At 47.0% G+C, this 25,934-nt stretch overlaps 1 protein-coding gene across 2 annotated transcripts in view; it reads right to left on the bottom strand.

The window, feature by feature from the left end:
* The window catches only part of cdh13 (cadherin 13, H-cadherin (heart)), a 189,141-nt gene that overhangs the window by 14,684 nt on the left and 148,523 nt on the right, over positions 1-25,934 (bottom strand). Inside the window, exons 9-12 of one of the 2 annotated variants that reach the window (XM_084673082.1) lie at positions 15,972-16,154; positions 15,422-15,675; positions 5,276-5,418; positions 2,996-3,093 (exon numbers count right to left, since the gene is read on the bottom strand). In XM_084673082.1, the coding sequence (XP_084529208.1) occupies positions 3,083-3,093; positions 5,276-5,418; positions 15,422-15,675; positions 15,972-16,154 (591 nt within the window). In that variant the 3' untranslated portion in view covers positions 2,996-3,082. Of the gene's footprint in view, positions 1-2,995; positions 3,094-5,275; positions 5,419-15,421; positions 15,676-15,971; positions 16,155-25,934 lie in introns of those variants that run through there. The other variant, XM_084673081.1, reaches the window with a different exon arrangement.

The following is a 25,934-nucleotide window of genomic DNA, read 5'->3' on the forward strand; positions in this document are numbered from 1 at the left end:
ATTGCAGTGGCCTTTTAGAACTCCCCTCCATGCTGGGGCGAACGTGCCCTTACACCCTGCCCTCGTGCACCAGCACAGCAAAGCCCCCCAGGGAACAAAGGCAGCTGATTGGTCCCCAGGTCTGCCTAATGAGAGACAAGTGAGGAGGATGAGATGTGTCTCTCTGTCTGCCGGCAGCCATCTTTCATCCCTTACCCCCCACAGCCTGACTCCCCCCTGCCTCTGACACAACCAAAACACTTTTTTAACCAGGAAGAGAAGGAAGGGCGAAAGAGAGAGAGAAAGAGAAAGAGAGAAAGCATGAGGATGACATACTGAGAGTTAGAGACTGTGAGAGAGAGACAAGATAAGATGAAAGCTTTTGTCCTCTTTCTCTCTCCCTCTCTCAGTGTGAAAGCAGTGAAAGAGGATTTGACTGGTAGAACCAGCCTTGGGAAACAGTGTCTCTGCCTGTGTGTGTGTGTTTTAACATCACATAGTAAGAGTAGTAGCTGTGATATGAACATTCGTTGAATCAAACATAATTGGCTCAATAGGACTGCAATGAAGGCCACAAACTCTCAGAAACACTCGAGAAAGAGGGCTGAAATGATGTGCACTGCAGCACGCACCACACAGCTGAGGCCATAGTTGACCTCCCAGACGACCCAGACTGACCTCCTGAGTCCTCACGTCTCTGTGGAGAGTGGCTTACAGAGGACTGCCCATACCAAGGCTCATCTGCTACGCTGCACACTCCTGTTCTTGGGATAAAAGGAGCGAGGCTTTCAAGAGTGGTTTTGAGAGAGTAACAACAACCAGCAGGAGAACTGGAAAGGAGTAGGGAGAGAGGGAGAAAGAGAGAGAGGGGATTGAGAGAGAGGAAGAGTGGGATCTGGGAGTGTGTGTGGACAGGAGAGAGAAAACAAGAAAGAGAGAGAGAGAGAGAGAGAGAGAGAGAGAGAGAGAGAGAGAGAGAGAGAGAGAGAGAGAGAGTGAAAGAGAGAGAGAGGACTGAGAGGGAGAGAGAGAATGACGGGAAGGGCGGATGGTGGGAGGGACTGGAGGAGGCAGAACGAGCGAGAGAGACACATTGCAGGCAGAGAGCGTCGAGGGTAATGAGGCATTGAGGAGAGACTATGTGGGAGAGAACAGAAGGCCAGGCAGCATCCGGCTGTGATCTCCCCTGTGTTACAGAGCATATCCCATTATTGTGCCATTATCCCCTCCTTGCTCTGACTTTCCACCCCTCTGCCCCCCCTCTGCCCCCCCTCCCCCCACTGCCCTGCACCCCTCCACCTGCCCTGGTCCCCTGGACCTGCCCCCGGGCTCTGCAAGGCCCGGGGTCAGCCCTAATTGGCAGGAGAGGAGGAGCACACTTGTCTTGTGATTAACCTGCCCAGCTGGATCAGGATAGTGTATGTTGAGAAAGTCTGCCAACCAACCAGCCATCCATCAAGCCAGTCAGCTGTCTAGCCATTCAGTAGACCAACCTGTCAGCTTTCCAAGCCAATCAGCCAGCCAGCCTGTTTGAAATGCCAAGCAGGTTTTTGGCTGTCAGAGTGTTTTTGCCTGCTAAAAGTAACGTCTCAAATCCCAAATTAGCCAGCCATTGATTCATCAATAATAGAATCAGAGCCCTCACTCAGCTCTGCACTTAGCAGGGAGAACCAGTCACAGACCTAATAGCATGCCAGCAGTCATCTCTCTCTGTCTCTCTCTCTTTCTGTCTCTCTCTCTCTCTCTCTCTCTCTCTCTCTCTCGCTCTCTCTCTCTCTCTCTCTCTCGCTCTCTCTCTCTCTCTCTCTCTCTCTCTCTCTCTCTCTCTCTCTCTCCCTCTCTCTCTCTCTCTCCTTCTCTCTCCGCATGATCTCTCCCTCTCTCTTTCTTTCTCCGTCTATTTTTCCCTCTGTTGTTGAATCGGCACTGATCTGCCTCCTCAAACCAGGATCACTGATAAGGCTCCAGGCAAAGAGAATCGCCCTTGTGCCGAGTATAGATCTGCCTTCAGTCTCTAATCTCCCTTCTTCTGTCCTGGTGTCTGACTCACTGAGCCTGAGGTCCTGAGCAGACAGGACGGACAGACAGACAGACGCGCATCAGATCACTGTATCAAAAGCATCCGGAACAAATGAACCCACAGACGAATGGGCAGGTAAATGATACAGACCATTACTGGACGCCATGTCTGGCTCATTCACAGCACTTAGCGTGGCAATGAGGCTAGGCAGAGCTGAAAAGTAGGGCTGGCAGGTAAGGAGAACAGAAGAGAGGAGGAGAAAGATGAGGAGAGGAATGGCGTGGCGAGGAGAGGAAACGAGAGAAGAGGAGGAGAAATGAGAGAAGAGGAGAGTTGAGGAGGAGAGGGAGAAAAAAAAGGAGGAGAGGAAATGAGAAGAGAGCAGAAGCACCAGGGGCAAAGGGATGCCCGGTGAATGATTTGCAATTCAGCGTCAGTTCTGTGTCTGACTGTGTGTTACCCAGCCAGATTCTCTGTGACATGAGTGACTGCTCTTGTAGGTAATATGCAGACAGGTGTTGAATGCTGAGACCTGGGATACCTTGCCCCTCCGGCACCTCTCTCCTGTGGCTCTATACTGCATGCTCAAGCTCTGCTCTCATGCATACATAAACAGCTCTGATACCATACTTGGTTCCTACTCTATGTCGGTAGTACTAATGTATTAATGTATTCAGACCTATTTGATCATGTACGTTTGTATGTAAATAATGGATTAATGTTTTCTTGCTTTTATAGGCCATGTTGTACAGAAACAGGATGCTGACACAAGCGTGCACACAGAGCACACACACACACACACACAAACAAATTCTCAAGGAGGAATGAAAGAGAACATCTGATATCTCAGTGGGGAATCTGAGATGAGGGCACAGTCTGTCTGAATGTGTGTTGTGTGTGTGCGTCTGAGAGTGTACAACTGCAGCATGCCACTGATGAGAGTTTACATACACTCCAGTGAGCCTGCCCCCAACTTTGAAACACAATCGTTTGTGTTTATTCCTGTGTTTGTGTGTGAGTGCATTTGAAAGGTTTCCGCTGTGCTGTACCGTGCAGGCTGATGTTTCACAGAGCTTCGGTCCTTTAGGAACCACCTGGGAATACACAACAGCAGGACTACAACGAGCAGCTAATATTCCTGAATAGACACACACTAAGACTCACACACACACAGAAACATACACTCCAATGCCAACTCTCTCACACACACCTGCATATTGACTGTACACACACACACACACACACCTGTACACATGCCGTGTGCACACACCAGCTGATGTTGCAGCAATTCAAGCGCGTCTTGCAACTTCACACACCAAAGGGTATAAAATGGATCCATTTGTTTCTGCTGTTTGTAGTGCAATTGCTCTGCCACGCTGTGTGAGCACAAAGCCTCCTGACCTTAACCTTTCACCAGGCTGCAAGGCCAGGCTGGGGGCAAGGACGAATAGTGACCCCTGAACTATGGGGGGGTATCCCCTCTCCCCCTCCCCTCCCCTCCCCCCCTCCCCTTCCCCCCTCCCCTCCACTCCCCTCCCCTCCACTCCCCTCCCCTTCCCTCTAATCAGACAGTGAAACAGGTTTTCAGCTCAGAAGCAGCCAGCAAGTTCATGACCACATGCTGTGTTGCTCCGTTTGTGTTGTCTAACGTGTGCATTTTCTCTCTCTCTCTCTCTCTCTCTCTCTCTCTCTCTCTCTCTCTCTCTCTCTCTCTCTCTCTCTCTCTCTCTCTCTGTCTCTGTCTCTCTCTTTCTGTCTCTGTCTCTGTTTCTGTCTCAGCCTTCGTCTTTCTCTCGCTCTCTGATGGCAAAAATGAAGCTTGGTAATCAATACGGAATAGGGACATCCGCCTTTCACAACTCAATCAATGACCCATCTCTCTCCATCTCTTTTCACGGACTTCCCCTCTCACCCCACCACTGTCCATGATTACTGGGTGACACATTTTTATTCTTTGTCTTCCTCCTCCTCCCTTCTTTAATCCATTCAGAACACATTTCTGGAATCACTCTCCTTATCTTGCTGTCATCCAGCTCTGCCATCTAGTTCTGCCAGCTCCTCACAAACCCTTCCTCCAGTCCCCTTCCATTCAATCGCATCATCTGTCTTTCAAACTACTCTGTCCATCCTTGGTCTCTCTCTCACTCACTCTTCCTATCTCTTTTCTTTCTTTCTTTCTTTCTTTCTTTCTTTCTTTCTTTCTTTCTTTCTTTCTTTCTTTCTTTCTTTCTTTCAATGGGCGGTCTGTCCCAGATCAATGGTACACTGGAAGACCCAGTAGGCATGTAATCATGCTGTAACACTAAAGAGAAGGAGAGCCTGCTTCAGTTTGGCAATGACAGAGCAGGATCTGCAGGTGCAGGAGGGCATCTATTTATGTTCTGCTTTGTCAGATGTACACACACACACACACACACACACACAGATTGACGTGTATACAGACACACACACATACTTTCACACGCACAGAAGAGCTATAACCTGATCTTGGCCTCACGGGAAGCATGCACTAACACACACGGAAGCGGCACTCATAAAAGTGGATTTACCGTCAGGCTATAGTAACGGCCCGGACCTCATAAATGTAGACTTTATACCACGGATGTACAGTTAAATAAGAAGAATTGTGACGAACAACAGGCAGTACTATTATAGAGCACCAGAACAGGAAGTTTTCCTGTAGGGCCCATTACTGTAAAAGCAATAAAATAAAGAAAGAAATATAGGATTAGTCTTGACCGGGCCTTAAACATTTTCTTCCCTTTGTCTTGTTTCTCCCCGCCTCCTCTTTCAGTCTTTCTTGTCTCTCTCTGTCAATCTCCTGCACTTCATCCACCCCTCCACCTCTTCAGGACTGCTCTAGCCTCAGTCCCTCTCCAATGCTGTGTGTCCACCTGCTGACAGAACCTCACAGATCGGATTATAGATATGCCTCAACCTCCTTGCTCCCTCGTCAGAGAGACAGAGAAACACACGGAGAGAAAGAAAGAGAGAGAGATCCACAGGAGGGAACCATTTATGTCTAAAAACAAGTCCAGACAGGTCCTATCTCGTCTGATCTCTGACTGTACCGGGCTGGAGATCTCATCTCATCAGCTGAAGGTTAATTAAACCTGTGGCAGGGTGAGACTACCACAGGGTCAGCCACACACAGTGGTGTTACGCAGAGCCTGAGAACTAAGTAGAGTCATGCCTGTTTTCAAACCAACAACTGACAGCCCAAAGCAGGCCAAACAAGTCCTTAAACAAGTCGCAACTTCCCAGAGCACCACTCACCATTGTCTGTTGCTAGGAAGACGGCTGTGTACTTGTTGTCGTGGACGAACGGCGACTCGCGGTCCAACGACGCCGACGTGTTGACCGTCCCTCTGACCGGGTTCACGCTCAGCCAGCCTGCTGGATCTCTCAGCACCGCAAACCTGACCACAATAGAACCACACGTCAACACTCGCTTGTAGAAGCAGCAGCACAGGAAAAACACATAGACTACTACATTTACATTTAGACATTTAGCAGACGCTCTTATCCAGAGCGACTTACAGTGAGTACAGGGACATACCCCCTAGGCAAGTAGGGTGAAGTGCCTTGCCCATGGACACAACATTATTTGGCACGGCCGGGAATCGAACTGGCAACCTTCTGATTACTAGCCCGATTCCGTAACCGCTCAGCCACCTGACACCCCAGTACTACCCCAGACCGTACCGATACCCTCTGGACCCAACCTCGTCTACTGCATCAGGTGTGGGCTGTCACTTCCTGTTTCAGTTGTGATGGAATTGATGGAGGAAAGAAAACTCGTGTGAGTTAACTAATAACCAAGAAGATTTTGGTCTATCAGGCATGCAGGGAAACCTGGCAGGGGGATGCAGGGCGTTTCAAAGCTTTTATCACAACGTGTTCCCAGCAGGAGTTGCCCTTCACACGTGCAGCAGAGAAGGAGGCTACTTACGACTGATCTCGACCAACAGTTAATCTATTCGAGGATACGGCACCACTCAAACATGACAGAAGGTAATAAAGGTATGAATGCAATATAAAACAATATCAGAAGCACATCTTCTCTTGCTGCAAATCATTTTTGGAGTTACCTTGGAAACCCGCCCTGACGGCTATAGCTGAGTGAAGTGTTGAGCAGTGTGGCGGTATATTGGAGAGAGAGGGTCCATCAGCGGACCGAGACGTTCCCATTCATACATGGGAATGGTGGAGGTCAGCCCTAGGACAACAGGCATGCATGCCCAATGGAACTGACATTATCTCTGAGAGATGATTGTCAGTTTTATGTGCGTGTGTGTGTGTTTGTGTGTGTGAGAAGATATAACTAATAGAGGTGAGGTCTCGAAGGTTCTGGCACGTAGAGATGAACAAAGGCATGAAAAATCACGAAACCTAAAGTAGATGAAAAGTATAAAAAATATCAGCAATAACGTTTCTTGCTTCCTTCCTGTCTGTATTATTAGCATCTTTCTTGAAGGAAAATCTGATTTTTGGGCTCCAACTTCTGTTTGCTTATTAATCCAGGAATTGTGGTAGTTTTATGAGTTTTCTTATTAGCATGATGGCAGATATGAGTTTGCTCATTAATCCAGGTATCACAGTAGTGTAATGGGGTTTGCTCAATGCTCTCCTCCCAACAGTCCCATACAATGGTTATAATATAACAATCAGAGGCATTGTGTTGCTGGAGCAACTGGCTGTCTGGCAGCCGAAAGAAAATGTGTTTGAGAGTTTGAAGTCTTGAGTTCAAAAGTTTAGGCCCTAAACCGTTGAACTCAACGCTTCAAACTCTCAAACACACATTTTCTTTCGGCTGCCTAAACTTGAGGGTGTTGGGTGTGTATGTATGTGCATGAGTGTGTGTGTGTGTTGGAAAGCATGTTTGTACCTTGTGTGCGTATGTGTGTCTGATTTGTGAGTCGTCGACAATTCACCCGGGGTCACACAGTGACCATGATAGATGATATCCAAGTTGGCTTCACCATGGAAACAAGCATGTGTCGAAGGCTAATGATCTCGAAGGTAGGAAGAGAAAATGTGCGATTAAATGTGGGTTTGTAACTTGGATTTGGAGCTTGTTATCGGAACTTCCACATACACACACACACAGAGCATGTTTTAAGAATAACATGCCCCAATGTGATACTCTTTCTCCCTTTTAATGAAACGCTCACACGTGGTTATGTCCTCCTGATGATCAACAGATGAACACATGGTGATGATGCCCTGCTCTGAAGCCCAGTCTGAAACAGACCTGATCCAGACATGCAGTAATAGGAGCTTTTCTTTCCTTCTTCGTGCTGAGTGGTTTGTTTGCTCATATGTGCTGTTCAAATATTCTTTATTTTCACGAAGATTGATAAAGGATGCATTTCAAAGGTCTTTATTAAGTTAATGATTGTTCTCATGCTGTGGTTTAGCTGTTAATTTCGGATTAATTATCTCTCCCATTCTCTCTCTCTCTCTCTCTCTCTCTCTCTCTCTCTCTCTCTCTCTCTCTAACCCTCCAAATGCTTGTAACCAATGTGCAGGTACACAGGACGTTGGGCCACAGCTAGCAGCGCTCGTAACGGTGTAGTGTAGGGACCGTGCACTCCCCAAGCAGAGCAAGCTAGGTTAGGGGTGTTCCTCCTCCTCTGGAACCTCTGGATGATATAGCTGTGAGGCTCCTCCTCTCCCCAAACACAAGTGCAGCCCATTAGCCCTGAGTGGGAAGGGCCATTAGACACACATTAAAAAGCCATCAACGACACATTCATATTTGACTCAGTAGGGGGACATGCTAATTAGCATTAGCATCGTGAGTAATGGAAGAGGCCGTGGAGCCGCACACGTGCAAGACTGGAGTCAATGGGACACACACAAACACACACAAAGACCTCCATGTCAGACAGGGGCAACCCTGGGTGGGTGCAGGGCACATGATAACATAGTCAAGATGAGTGGGGCAGCCCTGGGTGGGTACAAGTCACATGAAGAAGAGGGTGTTAGTTCAAACAGCACCCCCATGGATCATTCCCAGAATAATGATTACATGTTAGAAAAGCATGTTTGCAGCCTGGCACACAAGCCATGATTCTAAAGCAGGTTTTTCATTTGAAGTTCCGAGATCGGAACACTGAAGAACAAGAGAAGGGTTACTGCAGGGGACACCATTACACTGCTGTTGCATCAGATGCATTGGTTTAATGTGGGCGTACGTGTCTGCATGTGTGTGTGTGAGAGGGGTGGGGGGGAATGAGAAAAATATGACATTAGAATAAGACAGAAAGAGAGAGGATGAGGAGTCAGAAGAGAGCAAGAGAGAGAGAGAGGGGGGGGGGAGGGGAGAGACAGAGACAGTGCGGATAGGAGAGAGAGAAATAGAGTGAGAGATAGAGTAGGAGAAACAAAGAGAGAGAGCGACCCTCGCTACAACCATTTGAACACTTGTAGTAATTTACTTTGAACCATTTTGAAAGGGTTTGACTGAGGAATTAATTCCGCCCACACGGTCGTCCATATTTATGATAAGTGTTCTGAATGACAGCGTAAGCTAAAGGATAATGATTAGTAAAATGCTGCGTATTAGGTGCATCCACATTGTGAATTCCACTCTATAAACAGGTGGTGCATGACTGGAGTGTAGCTGAGTGTAGGAGTAGGAATATTAATTTCAGAAAAAAGGGTGAAGGTAAGAGAAGTAGTCTGTATGTGGCCTAGAATAGTGCGGATGCTTATTTATTGATAGTGTGACACTGTGTCACACTGTGTGTGTGTATGAGATATGGGCAGCCACGATTGGGTCCAGAACATAGGACAGCTTAGTAAGGGTGTGTGTCACTCATTTTCCCGGTGACAGTACAGCACATAGACGTTAAACTGAGCCTTCCAGCCATCAGCGTGAACAAGCTCCTGTCTCATCACATACTCTATCAAACCAGTCGTGCTGGCTGGACTGTACACCCACTCAACCTGAAGAGAGCCACAGAACATCTTGAACAAGCATCACTCAGTCACATACACACACACACATACACACACACATACACACACACATACACACACCAAACACGCTAATGCATACAAGTATACACACACAGCTGCTAAGTTTTCCAGAGGAAAGTGCCTGTGCACTTTTAGGACATCCAAATAATGGATGTCCTAAAAGCAACCAGTGTTTTTTTGTGCTTGGTCAAAAACAGGTTTGTATCCAGGGGTAGAAGATACCGCAAACTGTATGTTCCCCCCCCCCCCCCAGGGGGGGCTGGGGAAGTGGGGCTGGGGCTGGGGCTGGGGCAGGGGCTGGGGCAGGGGCAGGGGGTGGAGTGATTCTACATGGTTCAAGTCTGACGAATACGCTAGCTTGTGTGTGAGGGGGAAGCTGCAGCAAGTAATATATATAGCTCCTCACTTTAGGATGGCTTGACAAAACACACAGACACACACGCACACACACACATAAAAGGGCGTCATGCAATTGATTAGAAGGAACAATGTTCTTCTACTTGAGTTCCCTAAGTGCACTGTGACTTTTTCATTTACATATTTAATAGTCGGAATTTGAAACTTTGGCAGAACACTTCAGAGTACCTTTTTTCTCTATTGGTTTCTGCTCTCTTCATCAATGTCTTCTCCTTCTCTGTTTCCCTTGTTCTGTCACTCTCTCTATTTCATTCCACTCCATTCTCTATTTCTATCTCACAGATGGGTGTTCAGGGTCTAACTGGCTGAGAGAATCTGAGGAAAGGAAGCCGATAATTATAATACTGTGTTTTATTTTAATAAATGAGCTGTGTGTGCGTGCTTCTGTGTATGTTTCTTTCTTTGTGTGTGACTGTTTCTCTGTGTGTGTGTGTGTGTGTGTTTGTGTGTGCTTCTGTGTGTTAACGTGTGTGTGTTTCGGTCTGTAAATGAGTGTGTGTGTGTCTGTGTGTCTGAGTAGATGGCAGCGATCAGGAGCTGTGTGAAGGTAAAGAGGCTCAGAGGGTTTCGTCTCTTCAGCTGTCGGTCTCTATAGGACCAGTGATATGGAAGTACAAGAGAGAGCACAAAAACCAATGTGTGAAGGACAGGTGAGAAAGCGTCTGGTAGGAAAATAACATCCAAGTGCCCAATTATTACCGTTGTTGTTACCATGACAGTTGGCCACTGTCACACTTGTTTAGATACCTGCATCCCATCAACTTCCCATTGACCCAGTGGTCCCCTACCAGGAGGCAGTAGGGGGACAACAAACAGTGACGGACGCCCCATCAATCAGCTGTCTGACAGACTGAGGGAAAATCAGAACTACCTGTCAACACGCTATCATGCTCAGGGCCCTTCATTAATGTCTCGTTAAGACAAAAACTGTCACTTCTTCATGTCCCTCCTGCATCCCTCCATCCATCCCTTCATCCATCCATCCCTTCATCCATCCATCCATCCATCACTCAGCCATGTGTGTGACAGGGGTCCCATTTGAGAGACCAGACCCCTCATCCATGTCTGCTTAGAGTTGACCTAAACACCTGGGACCTAGAATAGTTAAGTACACTGTCTAACACACACACACACACACACACACACGCAGGAGGCACACACACAAAACTGTTGAAGTAGCCCATTAGAGGAAGGTGGATGTTTGGAATGAGATAAATGTGCATTAAGACAGGCAACTCCAGTGCAGTAACTTTGTGTGTATGTGTGTGCACGTTTATAATTGTGTGTGTGTTTGGAGGTACGGCTTGCTTTCCTGTGATCTCCCCTCTACTTGTCTTCCAGAGTACCAGGATCAGAGGAGACATAGCCAGCTGTCCTGTTGGAGATGGCAGATCAAGCAGCTTGTCAGTGTGTCTGTGTTCCAGCTCCCCTAGAGGGCCTGTCTGGCTCTCCCCAGGAATCTCTCTCTCTCTCTCTCTCTCTCTCTCTCTCTCTCTCTCTCTCTCTCTCTCTCTCTCTCTCTCTCTCTCTCTCTCTCTCTCTCTCTCTCTCTCTCTCTCTCTCTCTCTCTCTCTCTCTCTCTCTCTTTGTTTGTCTTTCTCTTTCTGTCCTCGCTCGTTCTCTCCCTCTGTACCTTTCGTCTCTCATTCTCAATCTCACTCTTCCTCTCTCGTTCCACCTCCCCTCCTTTCCTTCTCTCTCTCTTTCTCTCTCTCTAAGTTACAGTACGGCAGAGGATTTGATGGACTGCCAGAGAAGACAGTAAGAGATAAACCCTCTCTAGACTTGTGTGTTCTCTATGCTAATGCTATAGAAAACACAAGCGATCATTGATAGTGGTTCAAACTCTGATCTGGGCGCAGGTCACACACACACCCACACACACACTTGTTTCTGTAAAGATAATAGCAGTCACTGTAACACTATTTCCATAAATTATCATGCCTCAGCAGCACAACACATAAAAATGAAATTTATTATCATAATAAGGCAGAAAAAAGGCAGCTCTTTGCATCAGTAGAAAATCATAACCCTGTAATTAACATGGAGAAAAGCAATTTATCTGTGCTTCACTGAGGCCTCACTGCTCAGTCTCTCTGTCTGCTCCTTTTGGCATTTTTTGAATCATTTTAATTATATCCTGGCAACATGATTATCAGTCCGCAGGCTAGCCCCCCCCACTCTCCCAGTCTCTCTCTCTCTCTCTCTCTCTCTCTCTCTCTCTCTCTCTCTCTCTCTCTCTCTCTCACTCACACTCTTTCTCTTGATATGGAGATGTACATATATCTGTTATTTTGTCTGTCTTTCTGTTTGGAACAACAACTAGTACACATCGGATAGACTTAGACCGAAGACCGTGGAGTACTGTGGAACCCACAGTGCAGTGTGGAACACAAAGTTTTGTGGAGCACACAGGGATTGCTGACTGCTCACTAGGACCTACACCAGGGATACCACCTTGGTATCTATGCCAACACTTTCATCACATTCTCTGACTGAGACGGGAGACTGATTTAGATGACTGGCTTCGACAGCTTCATTGTCACTTGCATCACCTTCTCGCATCACCTTCAGTGACTGCTGAAAAGAGAACACATATATTTATGTTAATTCTCTGGAAATGTGAGAATGCAGTTGATCGTTACTGCAACATAGTCAGTATGTTACACGTTATTGTCACATTGTCACATTGACACAGTTTCTGTTTGGGAAGCACTTTAGTCATTTTCTCAAACAGCAGCTTTATATATCTACTGTGTCTGCAGCAACTACATGTTGATGACATCAAGACCATGTTCTTCCAGATGCCACTACCGGTACAATGGATTAGTTTTTAGGGACGCTCAACAAACTCAACTCAAGTTAACCTAAAAGGCTGTATAAAATCTATTGGCTCATCACCTGCTGGATCTCAATGACTACAATACTGTGTTGTGCAGCTATGCTACGTACTCCCCGAGAAGACAATCTCAGTTAATGTTCTTTCCATTCCTTGCCGACCTTTATACTGGAGTCTCAGCCCTCCAAATCTCAGAACACTCCAGAAAGACACCAACTAAAAGTTGCATGGCCGAAGGTTGTTGGAAAATAAATAAATAACGACATAAAAAGTTTGGTAAGAGCAACTGCATCTTGATTTTCCCAAGGCTGGGTAAGTCAGCACACGCACGCGCACACACACACACACACACACACACACACACACACACACACACACACAAACACACGCACACACACACACAGAGACTGCCACTGGGAAGACAAGAAAGACGTCTATATCAGCAGAAAACTGAATCCTTCAGCTTCACATTTCTGCTAGGTAATACAGTAATAGTTGATAAATTAATAATTACAGTAGCTCAGGAATATTAGATCCTATAAAACCTGGCTGCTCGGTTAAGGTAGGTAAGTAAAGTAAAGTAGAGGCATTGTGAGACCAAAATGATCACTACTTGGAAAAAGTCAAATGTTTCATAGATTTTCATTTTTTTAATGAATAGAATATTTTTTAGAACAAAGAATCATGTGTTTTTCTACTCCAAACCTCATTGGAGCTGTAGTACATTTACATGTAGTCATTTAGCAGACGCTCTTATCCAGAGCGACTTACAGTAAGTACAGGGACATTTCTCAGAGGCAAGTAGGGTGAAGTGCCTTGCCCAAGGACACAACGTCATTTGGCACAGCCGGGAAACAAACTGGCAGCCTTCAGATAACTAGCCCGATTCCCTAACCGCTCAGCCACCTGACTCCCCGGCGTAGACTTGGAGTGCTCCCGTGGTGTAGCTGTGATCCTGTAGGTGTGGTGGGTTCAGGTAAAACGTGCTCAGCTGTACCCCTGCTCTTCTCCCATTAGGTCAGTTATTGCTGGCTGCTTCACACATTACACGGTTTGGTCCCCTAGAATTACTTCTTCTAGCTCATTAGAATCTCCTCACACACACTCTCTCTCTCTTACACATACACTCTCTCTCACACACACACACACACACACAAACACACACACACACAAAGAATCAACGACACTCATAATTACTTGGGAGGAAGTTAACAGCCCTTTCAGAGCTGATCTTAGTGGCATACATAAAGTGCCATACAGCCTTGATTATTCTGTGCATATTTAGTCTTTAATCTGCAACATTTACTGTAACAGGGTTAGTCTGCTTACATTAATAGATCAATGTGAATGTAAACAGATGATTGTTAGTATATCACGCAGTTCCATAACAAATATGTAACATAAAATACAATGAAATAAACTAAAATATAATCAAATAAAACATAACATAATTTTGTGTACTACTGACCCTGACATCCCCTTTCTTTGACTCATCCATCCACTTGTTCCAGACATCACAGCTCCAGTGTGGAGAGGAGGCAGAGGGCTGTGTTCCTTAGCCCTGTTTGTCTGCCTGTCCCTCTGATCTCCACAAGCAGGCCAAACCCATCGTGTTTGGTGTCAACCTCCATTGACCTCCCTGTCTCTAGGGGTTGTTTTAGCACTGGTAGAAAATGATCCTCCTCTGTCTCTCCCTCTCTCTTTATTTATGATTTTCTCTCGGTTTCTCTCTCTCTCACTCTCTCTATCACACACACACGCGCACACACACATGTGCACACACACGCACGCACACACACACACACACACACACACACTAAATTGAGAAGGAGAGCCAAACCTATAAATTAGCATTTTTTTTGCCTCTCTGTCCTCATCCTCACCAGCCTCCCCAGTTCATCCTCATCCTCAATGCCTACCGGTAAAGGTTAAGCTACAATACTTCAAAGTCCCTTTCAGTGTCAAGAGAGGATCAAAAGAGGTAAGAGGTTATAGGAAGGTAGAAAGGAGAGGCCAGGGAATGAATGCAGATGGAGAAGAAAGGAAAGAGGAAATAGAGAGAGGGGGGGCATGGTGGAAATACGTCTGGATGTGGATACGGAGAAGAGCAGATGATTGGACAAAGTACGAGGGCGAGGGTAAATTACAAGGAGACGCCGAAGGACATGGAGATGAATGAGGAAAAACGGAATGAGAAGGATACGAGAAGAAGGAGAGGGAGAGGGAGAAGGGAGGGACGCTGAATATGAAGGAGATGGGGAGGGAGACTTAGAAGGAGAATGACCACCCACACCTTGCCTCTCTTCATCTAGGAGCATTTTTAAGCATCTATCATCTGGCCAGCCAACTCAAAATCGTTTATTGCAGGGTTGTTTAAATCATGGTAAATTTACATAAATCTTTGTTTAATATTATGTATCTCCCACGCTTCCAGAAAAAAAGGACATCACAAATGGAGAATCAATCAGTGGTCTTAAAACCTGTCAAGGAGTAAGTCTCCATCTTGGAATGCAGCCGGGGAATAATTTATCTCTCCAACCTAGCACAATTAATCATCCTTACACAGACAGCAGCGAACAGTTTCAGTGTGACACCCAGAGTTTAGTATTTAAAAGTCATCTTGCTGAGTCATCCGGCAGATGACTCAGCAAGTACTGCACATGCACTACCATGACAGCTAGTCTTTTTATGTGAAGCATCTGACCAACACAGGAACATCTAGAAACTTCTACCTTGTTGACAGGCAGTCAGATGAGAGGAATGGAAGGACTAAGCATATATCGGCCTTAATAGAAAAACGAGAAGTGTTGAATAGATGGGTGAGAGACACCAGATGGAGAGATTTCTGGTAACTAAGAGGCATAATGTCATGGCAGGCTGCACCTGTGATTGGTTGTCTCTGTCGTCAATGCTGGAGCAGTCTTTGGAAGACAGGTGTGATCAGAGATAATCTAACCTCTCCCTAACCTCATGGTGAACTGAGGAGGTGAGATGTGTGGTGAGTGTCGTAACCATGAGAGTCTTTCAAGCCCACCAGAGCAGGACACCAGAAATAAAAAGGCCTTCATTGTCCATCTGTCTGTCAGTCTGTCTGTCCATCTGTTTGTCAGTGCATACCTCTGTCTGCCAATCATTGCATTTGTCTGTCTGTCTGTCTGTCTGTCTGGTGATGCGCTCACCTAATACTCTGAATCTGGAGGTAGTCGGGGTCTGTGGCGTTGAGGGAGGCCACAAAGCTGCCCACCGGAACGTTCTCCATCTTAGTGACCATCAGGGGGTCCGGGAAGAACACAGGACCCTCGTTCACGTCCAGCACCGTCACGTGTACTGTTGCTGTAGAGCTGGGCCCATAGCCCACATCTGGCACCAGGGGGTCCTCATTCTCTACCCTGATGAGCAATGTGTGGAATGCGGTACTCTCATAGTCCAGAGGCTGGAGGGGAGAGAGGAGAGAGAGAGAGCGAAGAGGTGGAAACAAAGAGATGAGAAGGAAAAAAAAGAGAAGTCAGGAGAAGTGGGGAGAGGAAGAAGGGAGAGCAAAAGAAGGGGAAAGTGGGAGAGGAAGAGAGGAACATAGAAGGGAAAAGAAGAGAGGAAGAAGTCAAAAGAGTAGAGGAGACCAGAGGAAGAAAAAGGAAGGAAAATACATCATTTCAATCGACACATGTACAGTATCCATGGTCAACTCCAAATTCACCACAGGGGCATGTGCATGGGTCCTTCAGATACCTTGATGACGGAGAGCATGCCCTCGTTGTTGTCCGGGTTGGTGTGGATCTCAAAGCTCTGGGTGGGGTCTCCGTTGATGATGGAGTAGACCGCCCGACATGCCCCTGTGGCGGGGTCGTCTCTGTCGTCCACGGTCAGGTTGACCACCACCCCCGTGGAACCCTCGTCCATGTTCGCCGGGAACTGGATTCAGAGGGGTGGAGAGAGAGGGGGGGAAGAGAGAGAGAGAGAGAGAGAGAGAGAGAGAGAGAGAGAGAGAGAGAGAAAGAGAGAGAGAAAGAGAGAGAGAAAGAGAGAGAGAGACAGAGAGAGAGAGGGGGGGGAAGAGATAGAGAGAGAGAAGGAGAGAGAGAGAGAAAGAGAGAGAGAGAGGGGGGGAAGAGAGGTAAAGAGAGAGAGAAAGAGAGAGAGAAAGAGAGAGAGAGAGGGGGGGGAAGAGAGGGAAAGAGAGAGAGAAAGAGAGAGAGGGGCGGGGGAGACGGAGAGGAGGGGGGCGGGGTGAGATAAGTAATACACACAGTCTGACAGGGCTTTAAAATATGTTGGTCTCCCAACAGCGCGTCAGGAGTGGGTCTCCTCGTCATCGTCATCCTCGTCATCACCATCTTCCTCGTCTTTCTCACAGCAGTTCAACTTCTCCGCAGTGTGCCTCCTCTCTTCCTGCCCCCCCCCCCCCCCGCCTCTTCCTCCACCTTCCCTTCCCCCTCCTCCTCAGTCTGGGCAGACAAGAGAGGGATGGGTCCGGCGTCGTCCAGCTCGTCCTCTCAGACTCACTGGCAGTCGTCCACACTGCAGAGGCTCCCTGGCCTCTGATTAATACCCCTCATGTTGAACCACATCTCACAATGGTTCTCAGTCCCACTCCCTCACCTGCAACAAAGCAGCTCTCTCCCCCTCACACCAGCACGCACCACACCACACCACCACACACACAGAGAAGGAAAGAAGAGTTTTGGTGGCGGGTGTGTGTGTGTGCGCGCGTGCTTCTCAGACACCAGCTGCAGCTCGGATGGCATCATTCAGTACATGAAAACACAGTTTTGACACAGCACTAATTGTATTTTTTTTGTTGCATGTGGGTTGTAAAGGATAATAGAGATAGGCAGGCAACACTTCTTTTACTTTCGTTCAATCTACGCTGCCTTCCATCAAGAGAATGTTGGAGTATAATACCTCTGGCTTTGAAATATTCAATATGTCCCTTTTCTTTCTGCTTTGTTATCTGTTGCTGAAACCTTCCACTCACAGTCTCTATGCTTTCTTTACACCTCACCCTCTCTTTCTTTACACTTCACCCTCTCTTTCTTTACACCTCACCCTCTCTTTCTTTACACCTCACCCTCTCTTTCTTTACACCTCACCCTCTCTTTCTTTACACCTCACCCTCTCTTTCTTTACACCTCACCCTCTCTTTCTTTACACCTCACCCTCTCTTTCTTTACACCTCACCCTCTCTTTCCTTTCCCTCCCCTCGATTGTCTCTTCTCCACTGTGATACGATGGTTGAAGTAAAGAAGTTTGCAGAGAGGTGGAGAGTGTATGTGACCCAAGTTCAGAATATACTGCCGTACATGTCACATGGGAGGGACCATGGTAAGAACACATGCTGAACACACACGCACACACATGCTAAGTCTATTTCCAGAGAAATCACAAATTTCCTTCTCATTGTCAGTCTTCCCCCCTCTGTCTATTGTAGCAACTTGTCCTCAATCAGATTCATATCAGCCTGCTATTCTGCTGGTCTGACACTGCTACAGCGAACATTGTCAACAGTAGTACTGCAGGATTTCTAGCAACACTGACAGCTAGCACTGAAATTCCATTTTTACTTCCTCTCGCTATCTCTCTCAATATCAACCCCCCCCCCCCTCTCTTTGTCTAACCACCCCAACACCCACTTTCTCGGGCAGCCAATTATTGTGTCCCAGTGTACAGTGTAATCTTTTTGGAACAGAATGTGTCACGCATTTAAGGCTGGTATTATTGTCCAGATTAGAGCCTCTTTTGTTAGGATAGTCCACTACAGTGTCTCTCCTCACTACTCCATCTACTCAGGTTAATGCGTGTCTTCTGTTGTGTCCATCCACAACGCGTTCGAAAGCTTTTTATCATTTGCAGGACATTTTCGAAAGAAGCAGAGAGAGAGCGAGATGAAGACAGAAAGAGAAAGCGGGAGAGGGGGAGAGAGAAAGAGAAAGTGGCTTTGCTTCTTGTACTGAAGCTCATATCAGATGTAGGGATCACTCCTTTCTAATCCTAACAGGGAGAATGCCTCGTCTTGCGTTCACATTTTTCGATGCTTAACCTCAAATGGGATCTGTCTTGGGTTCTACAGAAAGCGTAAATGAGTGTTGTCATGGCCACACGTTTCGTTATGCATATTTCTGCCTGTGTTCGTATGGTTGTGTGCTACGTGTTGTCTTCCCCTCGGTGTCTCCCCACACTCTAATGGCTCCATTCAGGTGTCTGTCTGTGATTGGCTGCTCATCCGTCTTCATTTAAGTCTCTTGTTTGTGTCTGGTGGAGTCGACTCGGTTCTGTGTTTGTGCTATTTGTTTTCTGTCGACTATTCTGTTTGGAGATTTTCGGAGATTGTCTTTGTCCATTGTATCATCGTCCTGTTTAGTGTTTCATTTTGTGCTGATACGAGGCATTGGGCTTTTTGTCGTTTTTTGTTCAATCGCACAGGGGCTTTGGAATAGGTCAGATGCCAATGGGCATACACCCTATCATGTGGCAAACCTTTGTTTAAATCCACAAGGTAAGGAACGAGTGCCACCTCATGTGTTTAAGGGACACATTTTGGTTAGGTAGTTAGGACACTCTTTTATTGATTACTTTTCTTTGGCACCGTTTGTTGTTCCATTGTTCCCCTGTGAGGTTTGTTGTCATACACATCACTTTGAATTTAGTCATTTAGTCATTTTTTAGTAAATCAGCAGACGCTCATATACTATAAATATACTGTATATAATCGTGTTACTTGTGTACACGCTGACATCCACTGTTTGTTGGGGCAGATGATTATAGCAGTGTGATGAGAGGAAATGGACTTGTTGCTAAGCCCCATGCCACCCCTCTCCATGCAGAACACTCCACTGAGCTCCCACAGTTTGACACAGCTCCCTCCTCCTGACACACCTCTTAAATGATGCCATATCATACGACGCCCTGCAGATCAATGAGGCTTCCACAAAAATCACTACTCATGCCTACTCTTTGCCCAGCAGGTGTCTGCAGCCTGACGTTTTCTGGCGTTCACACAAACACACCTGCACATGCACACACACTTACACCTACAAACACACACACACACACACACACACCGCATGCTGTTAGTCTGAGCTGGAGAGAGACAAGGGGTACTCATGTAGGGATGCTGTGATCAGGTGGTGGTAATCAGCAGGAATTCAGCATCAGAATTTTGCAGTTTTTGATTTCTTATACTATGCCTGTCATTTTTTTCCAGCGGTATGTTTGATCCAGAATGATCACTAACTCTCACACACCCACGTACACACAAGCACACACACATACACACGTTGTAACTGCACACACACATACTCACTCACAACCTTACACGCACAACTGACTGGCAGGTTTCAGTGTTTGACAGAAATAAAAGAATATGGTGGTGTGTGTGTGTGTGTGTGATCACTGAGCCAGTTCGGCAGAAACATGGTCAGATGGAAGAATGTGTGTGTGTGTGTGTGCGTGTGTGTGTGTGTGAGTGTGTTTGACCACTAAGCCCCTGACAGGACCTCAATCCCCTTAGAAGCACCAACAACGAGGCAGACTAGGAGAAATAACCACCACACAGAATGCCCTGTTTTGTGTGTGTGTTTGTGTGTGTGTGTTTGTATCTGCAGAGTTGGTCTCAGAGACAAACAGCTTAGACAGAGCCTGTTTTAAGCATAGTGTATCTCCCTGGTCACCCGAAAAAGAGAGAAGAGGAGGGGGCACATGGACTATCGGGCATCTTTTCTGCCAGACACTCCTTGACAGCTTTGTTCAAGTATTCAACCCTATATCAAGGAGAGACATACTTGAAAAACCATATAGTGTACCATCACTCCAATAATACGAGCAAAAACTACAATGGGTAGGTTAGGATAGTGCTGTGTAGTAGTTACATGGTACTTGTGAAACCCTAATAAAAAGTATTGCCAAAACTATAAACAATATACACATATATTGTCAAATCAACACGTTTGTTCCGTATGACCAGTTTGGTCATATAAGGCTATCAGTTCCTGTTCTCGTACAAAGAAATCAATTGTTTTAGTCACAACCTGAATCTAATAAAAGATGTATTCAATCATATCCTGAATACATGGGGAATAACGTAGAGTTAATTGCGCATTTAAAGTTAGGGGCCAAATCAGAAAACTGGAGAACCGCATGCAGAATAAATACCTAATACCTTCAGCCAACCCCTTAGCCTTTCAAGTTCTATCAAGCTCCCAAACTGTGCATGTACAGGGACATTCCCGCGAGGCAAGTAGAGTGACTGTCACTGTAACACACCTAGAGTTCTCCAACCTAAAACGTTAAAAAAACGCTAAAAAAGTTAACTAAAGTAAGTTTCCTACAAAGGGACCTGCGATAGGTTGGTCCATCTGCAGCGCGAGGAGATGAGGGTATCCTGTATTGACTGGAGGACACTGTGTTAGAGTTGTAGACTGGAGGATACTGTGTTAGACACTGTTAGAGCTGTAGACTGGAGGACACTGTGTTAGAGCTGTAGACTGGAGGACACTGTTTTAGACACTGTGTTGGAGCCGTAGACTGGAGGACACTGTGTTAGACACTGTGTTAGAGCTGTAGACTGGAGGACACTGTGTTAGAGCTGTAGACTGCAGGACACTGTGTTAGACACTGTGTTGGAGCCGTAGACTGGAGGACACTGTGTTAGACACTGTGTTAGAGCTGTAGACTGGAGGACACTGTGTTAGACACTGTGTTAGAGCTGTAGACTGGAGGACACTGTGTTAGACACTGTGTTAGAGCTGTAGACTGGAGGACACTGTGTTAGACACTGTGTTAGAGCTGTAGACTGGAGGACACTGTGTTAGACACTGTGTTAGAGCTGTAGACTGGAGGACACTGTGTTAGACACTGTGTTAGAGCTGTAGACTGGAGGACACTGTGTTAGACACTGTGTTAGAGCCGTAAACTGGAGGATACTGTGTTAGAGCTGTAGACTGCAGGACACTGTGTTAGAGCTACTAGTGCAACAAATCACACTTCAATCTCAGAGATGTTTTACACCTCAACCCTCCATTAAAGCTCTCCTTTATCAAGGGTCTCCATTACGACCCATTAAATAGGAAAACAAATGCAAGAACGTTAACTAATAAATGCGTGTTCAGGGAGTGCGCCAAGCTGCTAACCCTAACCCACTGCTGGGCAGACACACTGAGGACAGTACAGCTGGTCTGAGCCCCTCTCTCACCAGAGATAGGAAGGAGCTGCAGTGGAAATGAAAGATGAAGGGTTTGCTTTAGTGGCTGTAATCAGAGTCAGGCCAGCTACCCCCTAGAGGAGGATATGACATCACATAGGACACACTCCCACACACGTCAGTGTCAGCATCTCTGTCTCCTCTGTTCTCAATATCCCTCTACCTCCCTCTACCTCTCTCTCTCTCTCTCTCTCTCTCTCTCTCTCTCTGGCTGTCTTTGTGACTCTCTGTCATGATAACTGGATATCCTGAGTGACACGTTTCCCCCCGCTCCTGCTCTCCCCTCGCAGCTTAGAGCAGCATCTCCTCCAACGACCAACAGACAGACAGACAGATATAGCTGGGTTCTTGATCAACACACAAGTGTGCGCATGCCGTTGCAACTCCTGGAACAAGAACACGTCCGCAAACACAAATACACCCACACATATGTACTCACACATACACGCACGCATACATACACACGCACACACACACACACTCCTTCTGTTGTATAGCCCAGGCAAGCTAATGAGCTTACCTGCGGTGTTATTAAATCCGGAGCAGGTTCAGCTCCTGCTGTGTCTATAGATAGATCTCAGATGAATCATAAGGCTGGGAAAAGCAGCTTTGCTTTGGGAACTTGATTAAAGTGAGTGGCAGCAGTCTGTATTCTATTCAGTGCATTTGCTTTGGAGATAGAGATACGATTAAGGTCTCAGCAACTTAGGGGTTTTAGAGTTAAACAACAAATGTGTTTACAAGGTGTTGGTAAGACCCTGCACCCACACACAGAGTTTAGCTCCCATCTACATAGCAAGCTATTGGAGTAGTCTTTGGAAGACATAATCACCTTATAGAGAAAGCGCTCATGGCTGTCATGAGACAGACAAACAGCCAGGAGTTTGGTTGCGTTACTTTTCAAGGTAGGCTGCTTGCCAGTGCGTGCAGCACATTTGGAATATGATCCGTTTTTTTTGTTGTCACTGATAGCTTCCGATTGTGTAACAATTTTTGTTACAATCATATCATGTCGCACTCTGTAGGTTTATACACAGACAAACAGGCACTTGTGAATGGACAGCAACAAAGCAAGGCTCAGCTATCTGTCATATTACAGAACAAGCACCCAGTACCTGGCTGGAGGTGCGTCGTGTTTTCCTCACCACACGGCCTGTCAGACGGAACAAAGATTCAAAGCACAGCTCAAGTGATCCTCCACAGGCCTCCTTTACCGCTTTGCAGGGAGGCTGTTCGCTCATCGGGACTTTCTCATGGAGATCATGGAGATGGGTTTTCTCCTGGGGCCCTACCCCTGTCAAGAGGGCTTCTAACCCTCTTATGTGACATGCATCCTCATTTATCAGGCCTTTGTGTTCCTGTTCCCTTCATTAGGCAGACTCTCAGAAACTTAAGCCTCCAGCCACTTCCAGACACTGGAACACTCATCTCCAGTATCATCTCAACCGGTCGTGTGCCACCTGGGTTCCGCATATTGGAAATTTGGCATTGCAGTGTGGTCGTGACTGGTGAGAGAGACCACAGCTTAGTGAAAGCATATTTGGTCAGCAGATGTCAGGGTTACTGGGTACCAGCGTGCATAGTGGTTGAGATTGTGGTCAGTCTTGAAGCAGACAGACTGGCCTGAGGCAAGAAGACCTGCAGAGTAACAGTGAGGCATGAGATATCTCCTCTGAGCTGGCAGAGCAATCATGCAGGCAGGCCATAATCGCTGACACACACACACACACACACACACAGTCGTTCCACGCCTCACCCATGACTGTAAAATATCATTATTGTCTATACGACGGGTGACAGGGACATATCTTCCATGGGGTAGGGAAAGAAAGAGAGAGAAAATGAGTGAGAGACACAGAATGAAAGAGGGGGAGAGAGAAAGAGAGAGAAAGAGAGAGACAGAGAGGAGAAAGAGCAAGGTACAGAGATAGAGAGAGAGTTGGAGAGGGGGAGATACAGTAAAGAGAGAGAGAGATAGGAAGGGTAGTCGTTGGCAGGAAGTGAGAGAGGCCACCGTCTGTCAGTCTGTGTGAGTGACAGCGATGATAGGGACCATCAGAGGCTAAAATGAGGTGGAAGTTATCAGCCACAGTCTGGAGAGACGGAGAGAAAAGGGGGGATGGGGTGGAGGCAAAGGGATGGCAAGGATGGGCCGAGGGTGGCTGGAGGATGGGTGCTGGAGGGGGGGGGGGGGCTCGTTAAGGTCATGTGTCTGACCCTTGACCATGCTGCTGGTCCATACTCAACGTGTGCAGAGTTGCTCTGGATACATGACTCAGAGGAGGGGAGATGAGAATGGGCAGGGGTGTCTGGATTATGGACCTCGTGTGAATGAGCTCCTGGGCTCCCGGGCATCCATGCTCCCTGTCTTAAACAGCTCCAGAACCTCGAGATTCCTAATCATCTTTCCTTGTTTCCCCTGCTCATAAAAGAAGGATTAGAAGTGGTTATTAAAGATAATCATTGTGGAGCCGAATCCTCTGACGATGCTGCAGAGAACAGAATAAATCTAGAATATAAAAGAACAAGTTAGCCTTAGGTTTAAAAAGTTTGACTAGATACTAAGCCCTCTGGAGAGATTCTAGTCTTCCACTGAACTGCTCTTTGACTGTGTATTTGCATATAATAACCACTGTGGAAAACCCTACGCTCTGACTCCTATTATTCATTTTTCGTACCACTTTTCTGATCTAATAGATGACCTTATAGCTCTGACCACGTCCCTCACCCCGCCTGGCTCCACAAATGACCTTATGGATGTGCTGTAAGTGGTCCGCCCCCAGCACCGGCCTGAGATGTGGTGTGTATCTTTTAGGGATCACAGATGCCTGTAGGCTGTGTGTGTGTGTGTGAGAAAGAGTGAGACAGGGAGATAGAGAGATGGAGAGAGAGAGAGAGAGAGAGAGAGAGAGAGAGAGAGAGAGAGACAGAGAGAGAGAGAGAGAGAGAGAGAGAGAGAGAAAGAGAGAGAGAGACAGAGAGTGAAAGGGAGACGCTTGCCCTTACAAATCAAATTCATAACTGTAAAACTGGACACACACACATGCACATATGCGATCAGCCTGCTAAAAAGGTCAGATATGATTAATGGGCATTTGAGAGGCTGGAAGAGGATTGTTGTTGAGGAAAAGGAGGAGGAGGAAAGGTGTGTGTGTGTGGGGGGGTAAGATTAGGAGGAGGAGGGGATGAAGGAGGAGGTGTCAGAGGAGAGGAGGAAGACGAAAAGGTGGAGGAGAAAAAGGAGAAGGAGATGTAGGTGTCAAAAGCAGATGGCTCCTAAAGGGAACTTAGCGTCTGTAAACGGCTGTTTTAAAAAGACCCATTTCTCCACAGTGTTAAATGAATTCCCACATGAGGAATGGCAGCATTCGCCAGGGACATGGACGAGCTGGCCCCTACTTGGCCCCGCTGGCTCTCTGAGCCGTAACATTCTGTCGGCCACATCCACTCCCGACAAGCTCCCCTGACACTGCAATGCATCATGGGATGCTGGCGAGGGGAGGGCAATGGGTGATGTGTCTCAGCTCCTGACAACAGCTACGGGCATTTCCATTAAAAACCACACAACTCAAGTCAACGGCCCTGGCTCTCTCCTTCAGGCTCTGCTGCTGCCCCCCACCCTCATCCCAACCTCCCCCCCCTTCCCCCCAGAAGAAAGGGGGAAACAGCCAGGGCTGCAATTCTTGACAAATTCATCATGCATTTGCACACACGGCCACACAGGTTAAGTTGGTAATGTGCAGGTTTCTGCGTGCGTGAATGACAGAGGGAGATAGTGTGGCTTGTGGGTGGTGGTTCACATGAGTTTGTGTGTATGTGTGTGTGAGTGTATGTGTGTGTGTCATATGTTTTACTGAAGCCTTGAGGATGATGATAAAAGAAAGCAAGGCCAAAATCACAGCAGCTTGGAACGTCAGCTCACCCTCCTCTTACACACACGCATCCTTATCTCCTCTCTGCACCCACATCACCTGACAACAAGGATGTGTTGTTTATTTCACACACCCGCACACACACCCGCACACACACACACCCGCACACAAACATGCACGCACGCACGCACTCACACAAGAATGATCTGCTTAGCTTTTTCTTAGACAGGCCACTGAATTATAACACAATCATTTAAAATGGCCAAGCAAAGGTCATCGTGGATAAGCCGGTGAATGTGCGTGTGTACTGGTGTGCATGTAGGTGAGTGTATGCGTGCGTTTGTGTCTGCACGTGTGATCCTCTGCATCACTTCAGTGTGAATTACGGGTCATGTGTGTGATTCCAGTGATGGATGCCGTGGGAATCTGCTTCTCTGCAAGGTCTGTCTGTGTGATGTGCTGAGCAGGGACTGTCAGGGACAACACCCCCCCCCAACACCACATACATACATACATATACTGGACATAACTACAGGCAGAGGATAGAGGGATGAGGAGCAGAGCAAAGAGGGAGGGAGGGAGGGAGGGAGGGAGGGAGGGAGGGAGGGAGGGAGGGAGGGAGGG

The sequence above is a fragment of the Hypomesus nipponensis genome, chromosome 14 (genome assembly GCF_054491055.1).
Source record: "Hypomesus nipponensis isolate SF chromosome 14, ASM5449105v1, whole genome shotgun sequence".
NCBI lineage: Eukaryota > Metazoa > Chordata > Actinopteri > Osmeriformes > Osmeridae > Hypomesus > Hypomesus nipponensis.